The 18,174-nt window shown below is 46.3% G+C and overlaps 1 protein-coding gene across 3 annotated transcripts in view; it reads right to left on the reverse strand.

Moving 5' to 3' along the window:
* AGGF1 (angiogenic factor with G-patch and FHA domains 1) overlaps positions 1–3,895 on the reverse strand; it is a 40,578-nt gene extending 36,683 nt beyond the window's left edge. For 2 of the 3 annotated variants that reach the window (XM_045021107.1, XM_045021104.1), the window contains exons 1-3: positions 3,502–3,895; positions 2,429–2,531; positions 726–931 (exon numbers count right to left, since the gene is read on the reverse strand). In XM_045021107.1, the coding sequence (XP_044877042.1) occupies positions 726–931; positions 2,429–2,531; positions 3,502–3,684 (492 nt within the window). In that variant the 5' untranslated portion in view covers positions 3,685–3,895. The remainder of the gene's footprint in view (positions 1–725; positions 932–2,428; positions 2,532–3,501) is intronic. The other variant, XM_045021105.1, reaches the window with a different exon arrangement.
* Positions 3,896–18,174: the final 14,279 nt, after the last annotated feature.

Consider the following 18,174-nt stretch of genomic DNA (forward strand, 5'->3'; position numbering starts at 1 on the left):
CTTCCTCACACATCTGGAGCTTCTTCCCACACTCACCTCCAAGGCAGTACCTCTGGCTGCAATCTCAATTTCCTTGTCCACTTCTGCATACCTCTCCAGCTGCACCTCCAACCTACCTGCACACGTTTTGCAAATACTTCTGGCTGGGCTACTTTTCATGCTTTCAGGCCATGCCAGCCCAGGCCCACGCCACCACACGCACACACACATGCACACTTCCTTTAAATTGCGCCTTAAAAGAAAAAAAATCCCATTTGGTTCCAGCTTTACAGAGATGGACAAATCAATGGACTACTATCCCTAGAGGATGCAAAGTTATGTGACTGCTTTTTAAAAAAACAAAAAGCAATTATAAATGCTGTTGTGTATTTATGGTTCCACATAATGCAGATTAGAAGGATGTTCCCTGTGTAAAAACATGCTGCAATTATAGCTCCTAATCTAAATTCTATGCATCTTAAATTTTCTTGCTTTAAAATGTGCATACACCTTTACAACCTAGCCCCGATCCTGCACCCAGATCCACACTGGTGGACCTAATTAAAGAACTGGGACCCTAGTTTTATTGCACAAAGGAGAAAAGTTTGTAAACAATCTTCAGTTGTGGATCACTGAAACAGCTATCTCGTATAGTAATATCGGAACTGAAGCTAGACTTTCAAAATCATAGACATGTTGACAGATTAAGGACTCCAAAATTATTTCGAAACACACAGTTCTACTACCTGTAAATTCTCGATTAAGTTATCCCCTTGTCCACATTCAGCAAGTTCTGTGCTACCAATGTGTGAATGAATATCACCACCTGCCTGAGATTGCTCTGTAGAATTAGGATTGGAACCTTCACTCTTATGGTTCTGCTGCACTGATAGTTCAGATGTGTTATCTTGAGCATCAATGTTGTTACAATAATTCTGATAATTGTAATAATCTGTAGAAAAAAGTTTAAATTGCATAAATTAGCAAAGTAACATTTTACACAAAATCAGCCTGAAGACCCTAATGCATGTGCTTCACTTTTCACAGGTAGGCCAACTGGAATCAATTTCCAGGTAGCATACACCATTTTTTGTTTACCCCACTTTTGTTGAGCAAATGAAAACTTGCTTAAATGTACTTATGCAAGTGCTGAAGTGTATGCACAAGTAATCCTGTTATTTATTCTTCTATTATGCCAATGCCTAGAAGCCTCCATTAAAGATCAGCATATCATTGCGCTAGGCACTGCACAGACAAGTCAAACAAAACAAAACCGAACAAAAAGAGCTGAGCTCCTTGCCCTGGAAGCTCACAATCTAGAAATCAGGCAGCACATAATAAGTGGATGAAACAGAATGGACTAGGATGATAAAATGACAATAAAATGAACTGTGTTTGGTAAAAGCTTAAAGGGCAACTCAACATTTGCCTAATTAACGCCAGAAAATAGTGATTTAAATCCATCGCAGCAGAAGTTGTTTTTAAAAAGGTTTTTAAAAGAGGATAAGGGGATGGGATCCTAGCAAGTGCCCCTTCCCAATCACTGACTAGGACTGCTCTGAAGGGAAACCAAGTTTCTCTGCTCTGGATCTCCTTGGGTCCTTAGGCTGTGGTCTGAGTCCCTTGGGCCATCCAGACTCTGGAAAGCAGACAGGGCCCTCCTTCCTCATGAGGCTTCTATATGCTGGGTGACAAAATGGACCCTTGAGCAGACCAGTTTCTACCCTTTTAAAACCTGCAGCCCCATGTTCAGTGACCCCCTTGCCGGCTTCCTCACATGAGCACAGGCCCCTGTCAGCTGACTTACCAATGAGACCTCTCCCCATTAAACTAGTTCTTTTGCACAGGGACAAGTCTTTCAGCAAATTAACAACCTTTGTGTATTTAATGGTCAACTCCCCTCTACTGTTATTCTTCTGTCACCGGCCTTTTCAATGCCAACACAACATGGAGGCAAACAGACCTTGGAGAAGGACAGAAGAGTGTATAGTCAAAACAGAGTTTGCAATCTGACAGACATCTGGGGTTCATAATCTCACAGAGTTCAAAAATTGTAGAATCATATTCCCAGTTCCTCACAGGTAGCTTTCCAATTTTGATTACGAGGTTTTTTTGCATGCATAGAGGGCAGCATGACTGCTTGAGGGAGAAGCAGACAAGGGGACAATCGAAGCTACATCACCAGCAGTACAAAGCCGGGATCAGCAGTTTGATTTCCACAAACAACGGCAGGGCTTAATAGTGAAAGGCCTTAAAGGCAATGACAAGAAGTTGTGTTTGATGCAGGAGAGGAAGGGGAGCTACATGTGCATATAAAATAAGCTTCAACTGAATAAGAAATGGAGAACAATATTTACTGGGTAAGTTAAGTCAGAGAACTCATTTAACTAATTAATGAAAGTGTTAAGGATCTCTTTCCACTGTTTCCAGTGCAATTTCCATTGGCTACCTGATTGTTGCCAAGAATCATAGTCTTCAGTTTGCACTTCTACACTAGATGTATCTCTCTCTTTTTTCTTCCTATCATGGACTTCCTTACTGAGTTCTTCGACCTGCAAGAAAAAGCATGCATTATAAAAAAATATTAAATCAAAGCCATTATAATTATCCATCTCAGAAAACTATTCTGCTCTATTTTCTTGCAGATATTGTAGAGAAACAACTATTTAAATCTACCATAGATACCATAACTGATTTTAGCTTCTTGAGACTCCCATATATTAGATCAGTGGATGTCATAACAAAAGATGATATTCCAGTCATATTAAAGTTATACTGATTAAAGAAGAAAATGTGAAGGAAGGGACCTAACCCCTAATTGTTTGTAAGAAACAAGTTTAAAATTAAAAAAACACCCATTTTTCATGTGACCCTAAAAGATGATGTTTATCATCTTAGTATACCAGTTAGTGATGTATCTTAAAATGTGTAAAGGCTATAAAACCTTTGTGAGCCATACTGTCCCAAATCTTTACCAGGCTGTCTTCCATCTTTTTCTTTCTCTTGCCTCTCCCTAGTGTAATCTTCCCTTTTGATTAAGGAACCAGGTTTGTGAATCTGAATACAATATACAACGTACGATATAGAACGCACTTTTAATTGGTGGTTTCAAAAATGCTGGAACGAAGTTCCAGTGCTGGACACTCCATTTGAGAAGCTAAATTAGATCAAATATCCCTGTGGGACTTTCCCTGAACTGAAGAATTTTAGAGCTTATGATTGTCTGGTGCTGCAGCTGAGGAAAACAGCTCAGCGACATGATGGGCTAACAGGGCCCAAAGCCTGTCAAGAGCCAGAGGCAGCCTGGGGCTGGGCATGCAGACCCGGATCCCTGAGGGAAAGCCCTGAAAACTCAGGAATTGATGCGGTGTCTGGCTGCTAAGGAAAGGGCAGCGGCAGTGTGGGAAGGGGGCTGTCTGGGGGAGGGGAGCAGACCCCAGCGGTGAGGGGAGGGCGTGTCCGGGTGACAGGGGAGGCTCGGGGAGGGGACAGACCCGCAGCGGCGCAGGACGGGGTCGGTACCTGAGTCTGCAGCGCCTCGTTGCTCTCCTGGGCCTCCCGGTAGAGCCGCTCCGTGTGGCGCAGCAGCCGCTGCACCTGCTCCAGCTGGCTCCGGCAGGACCCCAGCTCCGCCTCCAGCACCTCCACCTTCCCCTGCAGAGCCCGCAGCTCGGCGCCCGGCTCCGGGAGCGGCGGGGAGGCCATGCCCGGGGCTCTGGCTCTGGCCCCCAGGGACCCTCAGCGGCCGGAGCAGAGGCGCAGCCAGAGCCAGGAGGCAAAGCGGCAGCGGCGGCCTCCCGCCATGGCCCCGGAGTCCCTCGCGCCAGCTAAGAACGCGCCCGAGGAAAAGTTTCCGGCAGGAACGAGAGGCTGCGGCCGTGCGCTGCGCACTACACGGGCACCAAGGGGCGGGACAGGTGACCCGGAAACGGTCCCAGGGCAACAGGAAGCGACGGAGAGCGCTAGGGCTCAGCTGTGCGCTTGCGCAGTGCATCTAGGCCTATAAATGGGGGCTGGGGTAGCTGCTTTTTTCCCTATTCGTTCCGGGGCTGCTCGGAGTTTGGTGCGCTGGGCACCGCCCTTGGCGGGCCGAGCGGGAGGGACTCCGCGTTAGCGAGGCTGTTGGAGGGTAGCAGGCGGGGCGGGGTGGGGAGTAACCGGCTACAAGGGGCTCAGGACAAATAGCCGGCGGGTAGGCGAGCCTGATCCTGGGCAGCCGGATTGCTCAGGGCGGGGGCTCTTGAGCCCTGGTCGAGAGAGCGGCTCTCCGGTGGCTTCCGGCCCGAGACGGGGGGGGAGGGGAAATGTGTGTGTAACGATGCCTGTAGAAACGTCTGAACAGCGACCCCGAGCCCATTAATCACCGTGAGCTGGGAGACTCTGCTGATCGGCCTGTGGGCGTCATTGCTCCGAGCACGCGCTGATTTTGAGCCAAACCAGACAGAGATTGGGTCTGTTTTAGGTTAGATTTTATCCTGCTTGTATCTTATACATTGAAATCTGAATATGGTACAGAAACTGGTGAGTGATAGCGCTGGATTAAATTTTAAACTACTATTGCACTCCCCTTTCCTGCAAGCTGGTGTAATTTCTTGCTGATGTACAAGTCAGAGCATAGTCTTATAGGGATTCTTAAAGTGTCAGACAGTCAAATCCAAGAGCTCTTGTGTTCAAAATCCTGAATGGAAGGTATCATTAATAATATTTCCAGTCAGATTCAAAGAGTGCCACACATTTTATTAGTAACCAAATATTTATACTAAACACATGCAAACATTGTAAACGGTAGAATATTCCTGAAATAACTTTTAAAACAAAAAAACCCACTCCACCTCTGCTCTGCCCTCTTCCCCGAGACCCTAGTGATGGGTTTCCCCTGGGGTGCTGTCTGGAAGTGGGGTACCACTGAACCCTCTGACCAGCCAGCTCCCTCTCTCACTGTGCTGTTGTGACAAGCTGTAGACCCACTCCTGGTCTTACACTTCCACAGGCATTCATACAGGTAGGGACACACCCAGCTGCAGTTACATGCAGGCTCTCTGACTAGCCACTGCACAAACCAACAGTAGAAAGGCTAAAGCCAAGGTAACTCTCAGCTCTCCAGGCACATACCCTGTCTGGAGCATAAACCCAAAATTATACCATCTTGTGCTGCTCAGGGAACTGTATGGTGTAAGCTCATAGAGTTCTCCTCCCCCAATGTGGAGAGGAATATGCAATAGTCTTTGCCCCTTGAGCTACGATAAAAGGTAATAAAGGTAATTTCCCACGCACTTCACTCCAACTCACTGGTTTAGATAAAGCAAAAACAAGTTTATAAACTACAAAAGAGAGATTATAAGTGATAGCAAACAGCTCAAAGCAGATTACCTAATAAATAAACAAAAACACAAACTAAGTCTAAGATACTTGAAAGATAGGATATGTTTTAGCAAATTCTCACCCTGGCTGATGATACAAGCAGGCTGCAGATTCTTAACGGACAAGTTGCACTTGCTTTATAGCTTGGTATTCCCAGGTCTTTCATACATAGGCTAGAAATCCCCCCACCCATTTTTCCCCATGGTTCTGGGACAGGTTGCAATGACATGCAATTGCAGAGGTGTGCTCTTCTAGAGTTTTTCGTGTCCTCTTGGGTTTTTTAAATATCCTCTTCAGGGGATAGATGTGGTTGGAGGGAGAGATGCCCCTAGTATTTTGTTAGATGATGGCCAAATGTTTTCCAAATTTGATGACAGTTCAGCTTTTTTCAGCTGCTTCCATTGGTGTCCAGTAGATGGCACTGGTTTATTACAAATTTTCATGGTTCTGTTTTGGCATCATGGATAGGATGACTGACTTTTTACTTCATGGTGGCCAGCAGGAGGCTGGTGAAGGAGCTTGAAGAAAATCCACAAATGTGGAATGAAAAACTTCTGTAATATCCAGGTTGATTAAGCTAATTTATTGACTTGGCAAGGGCTTATTGTTCCTGACAATCCTCCATATGATAAGGGAGCCTTCAGAATGTTCCACCTTGACACTCTGAGTACATTTCCCAGACCTGAAGAAGAGCTCTGTGTAAACTCGAAAGCTTGTGTCTTCCACCAACAGAAGTTGGTCCAATAAAAGATAATACGTCACCCACTTTATCTGTCTTTTACTTCTACAGTCATTCAAGCAATGTCAATTTAACAAGAATTCATGACAAGCAGTTTCTGTTTTTAGGCCATACGTTAGGTGTCTCTATATTTTTTTATGGTATTTAATCTTTCAGTTCAGGTTACAAAAAACTAACCTTTCTATAAGTATAAATTCCTTTTTTAGTAAACAAGTGTATTATGTTCTCCCACACTTGGGGGTTTTGTGGGTTCCTCCAGCAGTTTGTGCAAGCATTTTCTGCATTATATAGGTTGTGCCTGATTGAATCCTTCCAGCCTTGGTAATCACCTGGGAAGGATGAATAAATTGCTAGAATTTCTTCATGATCTGGCATAGCTAGAGTCTCTTCTGCTGTGATTGGCTCTAGGTGATTCAGAACAAGATGCTCTGCACGAGCATAAACTTTTAATAAAAGTTGCACCTGGACAGTGTATTCAGCCTTATACAGAACTTTATGGTCACTGTCCCAGGGCAACTTAATATCTAACTGGAGAATATGCTCAACTAAGTAAATGTTGGCTGCAGGTAATAGCTTTCACTCTTTCTCTGGTTGGATGCCTGACACTCAGGCTCTTTCCCTCTTCATCCCATAGTTGTCTTCCTCCCAGACACAGTGAAACAGAAGTGCTCAGGGAGCTCTTGCTGGTGATGTATGACATGGTGTCTGCAGTCCTCATTGCTTTCTATAAGGATAGGATCTGTTGTGTTAAGAGGGTGTCTCCAGCCCAACAAGAGGTAGTTAATGAAATACTTATTTGCTATTATAGCTAGACAATTGGAGGATTGGGCCAAAAGAAATCTGATGAGGTTCAACAAGGACAAATGCAGAGTCCTGCACTTAGGACAGAAGAATCCCATGCACCGCTACAGGCTGGGCACCAACTGGCTAAGCAGCAGTTCTGTAGAAAAGGACCTGGGGATTACAGTGGACAAGAAGCTGGATATGAGTCAATAGTGTGCCCTTGCTGTTAAGAAGGCTAATGGCATATTGGGCTGCATTAGTAGGAGCATTGCCAGCAGATTGAGGGAAGTGATTATTCCCCTGTATTCGACACTGGTGAGGCCACATCTGGAGTATTGCGTTCAGTTTTGGGGCCCCCACTACAGAAAGGATGTGGACAAATTGGAGAGAGTCCAGCGGAGGGCAACGAAAATGATTAAGGGGCTGGGGCACATGACTTATGAGGAGAGGCTGAGGGAACTGGGCTTATTTAGTCTGCAGAAGAGAAGAGTGAGAGGGGATTGTTGTCAGAGTGCTACCGGTGTGGTGCTCTGCTTTCTCCAATGTTGATATCACTCGGCTGCGTGCATGTGTTCCCCCTGTGTGCTGTCCGAGCTCTGCGCAGATAGCTGACACAGCAGACCCGACGAGAACCCCCAATAACCACAGAGTCTAGTAAGATGCACAGTCACGTCGACTAGGTTTATTGCGACCTCGGACGCAATTGCAGTTCCCCGTAGATTACTTAGTCTACTGGGCATACTACTAATAGGTGCCTCTTGGCAATGGACCCGGCTCAGTCAGTGGCGGGACTTTCCACTGCCCCCTCGGCCGGACAAAGACACCGCCCCAGGGATGCATTCTTATACACTGGTACAAACAAGTTACACATCACACCTGACGTATTGAGGTGCAACCCCTCTACGCAGCAAGGTTCAACCTCTCTACGTATTAAGGTGCCGCCTCTCACCTTGTACATGTTGGTTCGATCAAAACAACTCTATCCATCATTTTACCCTTTTGCCCCTGTCATTGGGATGGGTCGGCCTGTCCTTTATTATCTGTGGAATGTTCCAGTATAATATAGTCTGGTGCTGTGTTTATACTTCGGTATGCTAGGTGAATATATGTTTATGCAACATCAGCCCTTTTCTTGCCAGCTTCTGTGAACCGAGCCGGCCTTCAGCTCACAGCCTTACTTTGCTTTTTAGCTAAGTCTTTAGTTCAGGCCTCATACTGGGCCTTTATCAGGGCCTGCACTTACTACAGGGATATGATAGCAGCCTTCAACTATTTGAAAGGTGCTTCCGAAGACGTTAGAGCTAGACTGTTCTCAGTGATGGCAGATGACAGAACAAGGAGCAATGGTCTCAAGTTGCAGTGTGGGAGGTCTATGTTGGATATTAGGAAAAACTATTTCACTAGGAGGGTGATGAAGCACTGGAATGGGAGGTGGTGGAATCTCCATCCTTAGAGGTTTTTAAGGCCCATCTTGACAAAGCCCTGGCTGGGATGATTTAGTTGGTGTTGGTCCTACTTTGAGCAGGAGTTTGAACCTCTTGAGGTCTCTTCCAACCCTAATCTTCTATGATTTTATGATTTAAACAGTTATGTATGGTTCAGGGTTTCATGTCAAATTATCGCTGCTTTTTTTCCATTGTAACCACCAACACTACAAATTTTCATCTACCTTGTATTAAAGGCACAGTACAAAGGAAAACAGTTAAAGCGTTTGAAATGTAAAGTGTTACACCTTTCATTTTACAGTATTTCTTCCTTCCTTTCCCTTAACTGTACAGTCATTTATAGAGAAATCCATTTTGACTTTTTTAAAAATATATTAACTGTCCTTTTTGGGGAAAAGAGAAAAGGTTATCTGGATTAGAGCGGTTGTTGTTTGGAGTCTGATACTGTTTCCTTTAAGACAGAACAACACAAACGGGAAGAGAAAAGAATAGCAAAGAGAAAATGCAGCTTCTGTCTCTGGTGCTGACTTATTTGCGACCTCGCTGCTGGCCCAGCACGCAGTCTGATGAGCCATACCATCACAGGTGCATTACCCTCCATTAGCCTTTGGCTTCATAGGGTCCTTCCTCAGTTCTTGGCAGCAATTGCTGAGGGCTATATTATGCTTGAAGGAATTCTTCTATTGAGCATTAAAAAGAGGAAGTCGCTATGAATTCCTTCACAGTATAAACTGCAATTCTTTCTTAGCTGAGGTTTGTCTTGATGGAGTGTTTTATAGCCAGGTGTGATGCTGTATGGAATATGAGTGACCATTTATAATACTATTTATACTAATATTAGAAAATTGCAATGAATCTTACAAAATATGCCATGTAAGGTATCAGTTGAAATGGTTTGATTTGCTAAGTATGACAATCATGTTTATATATATGTATCATCTTTGTATTGTGAGTTACAGAGATGTGTGTTATACACCTCTACCCCGATATAACGCTGTCCTTGGGAGTAAAAAAATCTTATCACGTTATAGGTGATACCGCATTATATCGAACTTGCTTTGATCCACCGGAAGGCGCAGCCCCACCACCCCAGAGCACTGCTTTACCGCATTATATCCAAATTTGTGTTAGATCAGGTCGCGTTATATCAGGGTAGCAGTGTATTGGTATATCAAACTTGTGCTGTGCACAGCAGAAATGGTTTCTGAAAATCAGGGCTGGCTAGGACGGGTTGTTTAGATAAGACTCTTTAATGCTCTGGAATCCCTTTTCACAAGCCTCCATCCATACCACCCTGTCTGGCTTTCCTTCCTTTATAAGGTCTGTTATTGGAGCAACAATATCACTAAACCCCTTTACAAACATCTTGTAGTAGTTGGCCAGGCCAATAAAGGATTGGAGTTGCTTCTTTGTTTTAGGGGCAGGTCAGCTTTTTAACGGCTTCTACTTTTGAGAGTTCAGGGTGAACCAACCCATTGCCCACCCTGATTTCCAAGTGTGACACCTATGAGGCTCCCATCTTACATTTAGAAACCTTAACAGTTAGGTTAGCCTCCCTAAGGGCTGGTCTATACTACAAGGTTAGGTCAAATTTAGCCACATTAGGTCGATTTTATAAGCAATGCGGCTACACAATCAACCCCGTTCCGTCGACCTAAAGGGCTCTTAAAATCGACTGCTGTACTCCTCCCCGATGAGGGGAGTAGCACTAAAATTGACCTTCTTGGGTCGAATTTGAGGTAGTGCAGATACAGCATTGTGCAATTTGACAAATTGGCTTCCAGGAGCTATCCCAGAGTGCTCTGAACAGCACTTTCAACTCCAATGTAGTAGCCAGGTACACAGGAAAAGTCCTGGGAACTTTTGAATTTCATTTCCTGTTTGGTCAGCGTGGCGAGCTCAGCAGCACAGGTGACCATGCAGTCCCAGAATCGCAAAACAGCTCCAGCATGGAGCAAATGGGAGATGCTGGATCTGATTTATGTATGGGGAGAAGAATCTGTACAAACAGAACTCTGATCCAGCAGAAGAAATGCTGATATATATGCCAAAATCGCACAGGGCATGGTGGAGAGAGGCTACACCAGGGACACACAGCTGTGCCCGCGTGAAGGTTAAGGAGCTCAGGCAAGCCTACTACAAGACAAAGGAGGCAAACGGTCACTCTGGGTGAGAGCCCCATACATGTTGCTTCTATGATCAGCCGCATGGCATTCTAGGGGGGGACCCTACTAATGCCCCATCACTGTCCGTGGACACCTGCAAAGGGGGAGTCTCATGCAACAGGGAGGAGGATTTTGTGGATGAGGAAGAGGAGGAGAAGGAGAATGTGCAGCAGGCAAGCGGTGAATCCGTTCTCCCCAGCAGCCAGGAGCTTTTCATCACCCTGGAGCCAATACTCTCCCAAGGCGGGATCCTGGACCCTGAAGGTGGAGAAGGCACCTCTAGTGAGTGCACATTTGTAACCACACTACAGAGGTTAAAAGCAATTGTGTTTAATGTTTGATTTGCCCTAAAGAATTGGGATGCATTCGTGGCCAGTACAGCTACTGGAAAAGTCTGTTAACGTGTCTGGGGATGGAGCGGGAATCGTCCAGGGACATCTCCATGAAGCTCTTCTGGAGGTACTCTGAAAGCCTTTGCAGAAGATTTCTGGGGAAGGCTGCCTTATTTCGTCCTCCATGGTAGGACACTTTACCACGCCAAGCCAGTAGCAAGTAGTCTGGAATCATTACAGCACAAAGCATGGCAGCGAATGGTCCTGAGTTTTGGTCGCATTCATGCAACATTTGGTCTTTATCTTTCTGTGTCAGCCTCAGGAGAGTGATCTCATTCATGGTCACCTGGTTGAAATAGGGGGATTTTTGTAAGGGAACAGTAAAAGGACCCCGTTCGTGCTGGGCTGTTTGCACTTGGCTAAAAGAGGGGAGGGGTGTGCTGCACATGCACTCCAAAACTGCATCCCCTCCTTTTAAACAGCAAAACCAACTGGCATTGCTTGCTATGGGAAAGGAGGGTGTTGCAGTTTGAAACCATTCCCACGTTATGAAGGCAGAAGAAGCCAACTCCGTGTATCCTTTGGCTTACCATAGCTGCCTGGAAACCAAATTCTGTTGCCCAGCCATGTGTGATGTATCACCATACTGGCAGGCGCTCAATATAAAAGGCAAAATGCAACCTTGTACCTAAAACACGTGTGCTGTCTGCTGTGAATTGCTTGATTCACTGTGAAAGAGTCTCCCTTTTGTTCTCAGAAATGTATCTTCTTAAATTATATTCTCCTTTTCTATTTCCCCTGCAGGTGCAAATGTTTCTATGCTCCCCATATCAACTCCGTCTCTGAGGTTATCGCAGATTAGAAGGCGAAAAAAACGCACTTGCGACGACATGTTTTCCGAGCTCATGCAGTCCTCCCGCACTGATAGGGCACAGCTGAATGCGTGGAGGCGTTCAGTGGCAGAGGCCAGGAAATCATACAGTGAGCGTGATCAGAACACGCAGGAGGAGATGCTGAGGCTAATGGGGGAGCAAACGGACATGATCAGGCATCTGGTGGAGCTGCAGAAAAGGCAACTAGAGCACAGACCCCGCTGCATCCATTGTATAACCGCCTGCCCTCCTCACCAAGTTCCACATCCTCCTCATCCAGATGCCCAAGAACGCTGGGGGAAGGCTTCAGGCACCCAGCCACTCAACTCCAGGGGATGGCCCAAGCAACAGAAGGTTGTCATTCAAACAGCTTTGATTTTTAGTGTGGCTACAATAAGCAATGTGGCCTTGTCCTTCCCTCCACCCCACCCGGGCTACCTTGTCAGTGATCTCCATGTTTTTTTTAATAAATAAAGAATTTATGGGTTCAAAACAATAAGGACTATTTCCGTTCCCTGGCACATGGCAGAAAAAAAGTTTCTCCAATAGTGTGTGGTTTCCCAGTTTTAGCTATCCAGTATGACCCAGCAAAAGATGCCTCAAGAGCTTTCTCATTTGCAGTTACTGCCATTTTCAGTACTGTCTTCTGGCCCCGTAGCTCTCTTAAGCTTTTGCTGAAAAAAATAGCGTGGTTTTGTTTGCCAAGAACTGTGCTGTGTCTGCATGTGCCGCAACATTTTACATGGTTTTAAACTCTCCTTTGCCAGAACTTTGCCACATAGCACACACTGTGGCCGTGGGTCTTCCTCAAAACAGTCCCTGTAAATCCATATTCCAAATACTTCAAATCGAATTTGCAATTTCTTAGTTTTTTACTGTTCGGATCCTCGTTGTCAGCTCTTCTTTTGCTGCAAGTGGCAATCAACTCCCCTTCCTTACCCCCCTTTCCACCACTTTTCTTCAGAATATGGTCCATTGCTAAAATTATTTCTACAGCAACTTTTCAAACTAGCTTCAACCACAATGTGCTGCGTCAGTTGCTAGGTAACCATTTCAGACAGTTATGACAGACACATGCCTGAGTAGAGAAAGTGACGCATTATAAAATAAAATAACTTTAACTTAATAGAACCACTTTTATTACTATTATTATTGTATCATTTGTCTTTGTCTAGGCAACCCCATGAAAACAAACTTGTGGTCCGCTCTGAGGTCACGACACACAGCTTGAGAACCGCTGCACTAGAACTTCTAGGTTAACCTCCAACGTAGCAGGGTGTAGGAAAATGAACAGGAGTTGGAAGGCTGTTGCCAAAGTCCTGGCAGACCTGTGTTACTGTGAAGTACCAGAGTGAGGGGGAAGACACCAACCCAGGCCCTGGGGCACGCCCAGGACTGGAGTTTGCCATTTCCTGACTGGAAACACAGATCAAGCTTTCACAGGGCAGCTTGATGTGAAGTTGACCACAGCACAGGCTCAATGCCAATTTTTCTCTGCTTCAGAGAGACGAGGTTGGGCTTGGCTAAGCTGCATAAATTTGGGCTGGGATGAGGGCACCGGGAGTTGGCAAACCAGACCTTCTGAGGCTGGAGGGGTTCAGGATGCTGACCTTCTCTAGACGGCATTCCAATAGGTGGTTGTCAATCGTAATACTGAGCTTGATCAAGGTGTTCAGACCAACCTGTGGCTCTACTTGCGCCAGCTCATCATCGATCTAATCTTCAAGGCCGATATGGGAGTGGTAGCGATGCTCAGCCTCCTTCCATGTGGTGTCAGCTACCAGACACCAAAACTCTGTGACATAATTAGCAACTGGGCATTGTCCCTGCTACAGGATCTAGAACAGTGGTTTTCAAACTGTGGGTCGTGACCCAGTACTGGGTCATGGTGGATCTGGTCAAAACCACCAACCGGGCCATTAAAAGTCCAGTCGGAGGTGCTGCCAGGCTAAGGAAGGCTAGTTCCTACCTGTTCGGACACCGCGCTGCGCCCTGGAAGTGGCCAGCAGCAGGTCCTGTTCCTGGGCAGGGGGGCCACGAGGCTCCGTGCGCTGCCCCCGCCTTGAGCATTGGCTCCGCACTCCCATTGGCCGGTTCCCGACCAATGAAAGATGTGTGGGGAGGTGCCTGTAGGCGAGAGCTGCACAGAGCTGCTTGCATGCCTCCGCCTAGGAGCCAGACTTCCTGCTGGCTGCTTCCAGGGCGCAGCACTGTCTGCAGTGCCAGGACAGGTGGAAAGCCTGCCTCTGCCCCCTGGCTGTGCCGCTGACTGGGAGCTGCCAGAAGGAAGCCCGCACCCCAACCCCACGCCCCAATCCCCTGCTCCAGCGCTGAGCCCCCCCCAAACCTGGAGCCCCCTCCTGCACCCAAATCCCTCATCCTCAGAGCCTGCATCCCCATCCCAGAGCCCTGACCCCTCCTGCACCCCAATCCCCTCTTCCACCCAGAGCCCCCTCCCACACCCTGAACCCCTCATTTCCGACCCCACCACGCAGCCCTCACCCCCTCACCCCAACCCTCCTCCCCAGCCCTAAGTCTCTCCCACGCTCCAAACTCCTCATCCCCAGCTTCGTTGGGTTGCAGACATCAACAATTTTCTTCAACTGGGTCGCCAGAAAAAAAATGAAAACCACTGATCTAGAGTGCATCCTCAGCTATGCACACGCAGCTCAGGTCATCAAAAATTACCACTGTGGCTAGAACAAAGTCCTCAACCTGCTTCAGGAGGTGTCTAAATCTTCCAGGAGCAGGGAACCCCACCCAATCCCTTTCCCAGACAGCAGGCTAAGTCCCACCTGAGATTCGTCAGCGAGGAAAAGACTGCACGGCACAGCAGGAATAGGAGCCAGTACTGGTCCATAAAACCATGGAACTGGCTGTGGTCACTGCCAAACTTGTCTGGCAGGGGAATTTTAGGTTCCTGGGTGGGGGGGGGAGCAGTTGCAGGTGACACAGACTGTGCCTGCAGCGCAGCCTTCTGCACCTGAAGGGCGTCTGCCTGAGTCTGTAAGTTCTATAGGGCCTCCCTGTGTCAGATAGGGAGGTGCTGGCCTTCACAGGATCCATTCCAGTACACAACCCATTCCCACGCCCCTTCTTTACCTCCTCCTTTTTTGTTGGGCTGCTCAAACTGTCATGTACTAGGGCATGAGGGGTAAAGCATAGTGGTCAGAACAGTGGTGGTCAGGCCTGGTAGTCGGAATCAAGACGCAGGAGTCAGAGTCAAGGGTCAGAGTCAAGAAGCAGGAGTCAGAAACTGAGCAGGGGAGCAGGCCTGGAGCAGACTGGAGCAGGGCAGGAACAAGGGGTTCTTTTCTTTGCTAAGTCTTTACTTTAATCAACACATATTGCCCAATATTTTCCTATAGATTTTGGTTTTTTTCATCCAACAAATCTGCCTGCACATGAATCAAAGCATTTAGGTATTCCAGACTTATATGACCATACTGGTGGTTCAGCTCTTTCTGTGACTTGGGATTACCTTCAGCAAACATTGCAAATAACTCAATAAAATTCCTCTCATGATATGAATCATTGCTCTCATCTTGCCCTCTGAATGCTAGACTTTGCTGAGCCTAAATAATTTGTGATTTTGAGAAGGAGAATGTATGTGCTCTTGATGACCATTTATTGCATCCCTTTGATTCTAATTAAAAGCTGATGCAACAACTTGCCACTGCCAGTCTGAATTGCCTGAAATTCAAGCCAACCTTTGAAGGAAAACATGGAATTCAGATTTCATGCTTGTTAACTTTGTCAAAGATTTTTTTCCAGTTCTTCATACCACTGTGACAATGCTGCCCATGGGAGCCAGCTGAGGTCACTTAATTAGGGTGAACTGCAAACAGAACGGGGCAGACAAACCCCAAAAGCTGGTGGATATTCCAATACTTAGATTTACCAAGCCAGCACAGAACAGCTTCTATATTATCTCACTGGTTACTCAGAAGTTCAAATAATGCAGTTTTCTTAAAGTGCCCAGCCTCAGGCCTCCATCCCGACACACATGTCAGATATGATGATGATTACTGAAAATCTTATCTCATTATATAAAAGAAAAGGTTCTTCCAACCCCAAAGGATCAGCCACACACCCAGGTCCAATTATAACTTAGATCTTGCCCAACATACACGCTTATAGTCAATTTTCATTAACTAAACTAAAATTTATTAAAAAAGAAAAGAGAGAGAGTGTTGGTTAAATGATCAATATACATACAGACTTGAATTCAATTCTTGAGGTTCAGATACAGAGCAGAGATGAGTTTGTAGTCGCCAAAAGTCTTTTTAGAAATAGTCCATAGGTTATAGTCCAATGTCCATATTCAGGGTGACTCCAGTCAATGACTGGGGATCTCAATTCTTGTGGCTTAAGGTTTCCCCCTCTTGAAGCCCAAAGCAGATCTGAGATAAAACAGGATGGTGTTCCAGGGTTTTTATACATTTTCCAGCAGCCATTTGGCCTGAGAGAATAAGCTTAATCATCTGTCTCCCAAACATCCTTGCAATTAGCATAGTGTAATTTATCCATTAAACAGTTCATATACAGTTTATCACAATCTTCAAAGAGACATATAGATAATAAGACTATTTCACTCAAGTGTCATAAAAAATGTTAATATTCTTTTTTTGATCTTTGAATCAAAGCTATAGCAATAGACAAGAATTGTTTGCTTACATGACAAGTTCTGAGCAAACATCTACCCTTCTACCTCTAACAATGCGGGCTCACATTTCAAAGCTCTATTTAAACCTAATGGGATAGCCCACTTATCATTTACATATCTTCCTAACAAGTCTTTAAAGGTTAGCCATGGGTCATGTCAGTCTGTGAGTTAATTAACTCTTTCTGGCCCCATATTATATTACACTTATAACATCACAACCATTATCAATAAACACTACCCCTAACTTCCCTAGTTTCCCCACAGCTCCCATTGGCCGAGAATGGGGACCCTGGGCAGCACATGGAGCCACCTGTCCCTCCCTCCTCCCCCACCAAAAGCCACTGCCGGACATGCCGGCTGCTTCCGGGAGCAGCGTGGGGCCAGGGCAGGCAGGGAGCCTGCCTTAGCCCCACTGTGTCACCTTCCGGGAGCCACCTGAGGAAAGCAGCGCCTGGCTGGAGCTTGCGCTCTGAACCCCTCCTGCACCCCAACCCCCATCTCAGCCCTGACTCCCCCACACACCCCAACCCCCTGCCCCAGCTCCCTCACAGAGCCTGCATCCTGGACCCCAACATGTTGCCTGAACCCTGAGCCCCCTCTCGGAGCCAGCACCCTGCACTCCAACCTCCATCCCCGAGCCCCCTCCTGCACCCAAACTCCCTCCCAGAGCCTGCACCCTAAACCCCCTCCTGCACCCCAACCCCCTATCTAAGGCTCAGCCCGGAGCCCCTCCCACACTCCGAACCCCTCGGCCCCAGCCCAGAGCCTGCATCCCCTCCCACACCCCAACCCCCTGTCCCAGCCCAGTGAAAGTGGTCTTGTGTTTGAAAGGGTTGGAGACCACTGCCATAGAGGTTCCCAACACTATAACTGCCATCAGAGCCTTGAAAAGCACTGCTGTTCATCAGAATGAATATAAATAGCATTACATTCTAAGAAGGAGTCAGTCTTTGCTGGAAAGACTGTCCCAATTCCTAGGATAGGATTCTCTGGTCCCATGATTAATTCTCATCCTCTTCCTGCCCCATAGCCTTATGTGTGTTGTCTGGTAGACAACAAATAAGGAAATCTGTTCCTTGTCTCAAATCCTGCCTCCTCACTTCATGCACATGTTCTGCTGCCAGTGGGCATGGAGGTGAGGACAGAGAGGAGGTGGAGAATGTCAGGTAAAGGGACCTCCCCTTTGCCTTGGACCCATTTTTTTTTTTTACATAGGATACATAATAGATTTATGGTGGTGCTAACATGCATTAATAACAGATATTTACATTTTTCCTTGCATGTAATATAGAAACTTCACTTCCTTAATATGTGAAGAAAGGTGCTTAAGCTTTAAGTATATAGTACTCTTCAAGGTATATCTAATCAGTGCCCAGGAATTTTCCATTATACACCAATAAAGCTGTCTATTCCCTAAAGCAATGCAGTTCCTTTCCCTCCAGTGCTGGCTGGCAACAGTTATTATTAATCTCCAGTTGGAGTTCTTCAGTGTAGGATTTAGTTTACAGAACCCTGCAAATCCACAGATATCTGCTTTATAACCGTGTATATCTGCATCGGTGGATGCAGATGTGGTTGTATTGTGTACCATCTTTGCGGATTGGATACGGATCCAAATTTTTGTGTCTGCGCAGGGCTCTAACAGTGAGATAGGCTGGAGATGCATATAAAAGGTGGAGTGCAGCTCATGGGTCAGATGTGAGTTAACTATTGTGGATTGGGTATGGATCCAGATTTTTATATCCACACAGGGTTCTATTAATTTGCCATTAAACTCTCTGACAGCTTGCCTACAAAGTGTGCAAGTGCACACCAGCTGAGGTGTAAATTCT

The sequence above is a fragment of the Mauremys mutica genome, chromosome 6 (genome assembly GCF_020497125.1).
Source record: "Mauremys mutica isolate MM-2020 ecotype Southern chromosome 6, ASM2049712v1, whole genome shotgun sequence".
In the NCBI taxonomy this organism is placed as follows: domain Eukaryota; kingdom Metazoa; phylum Chordata; order Testudines; family Geoemydidae; genus Mauremys; species Mauremys mutica.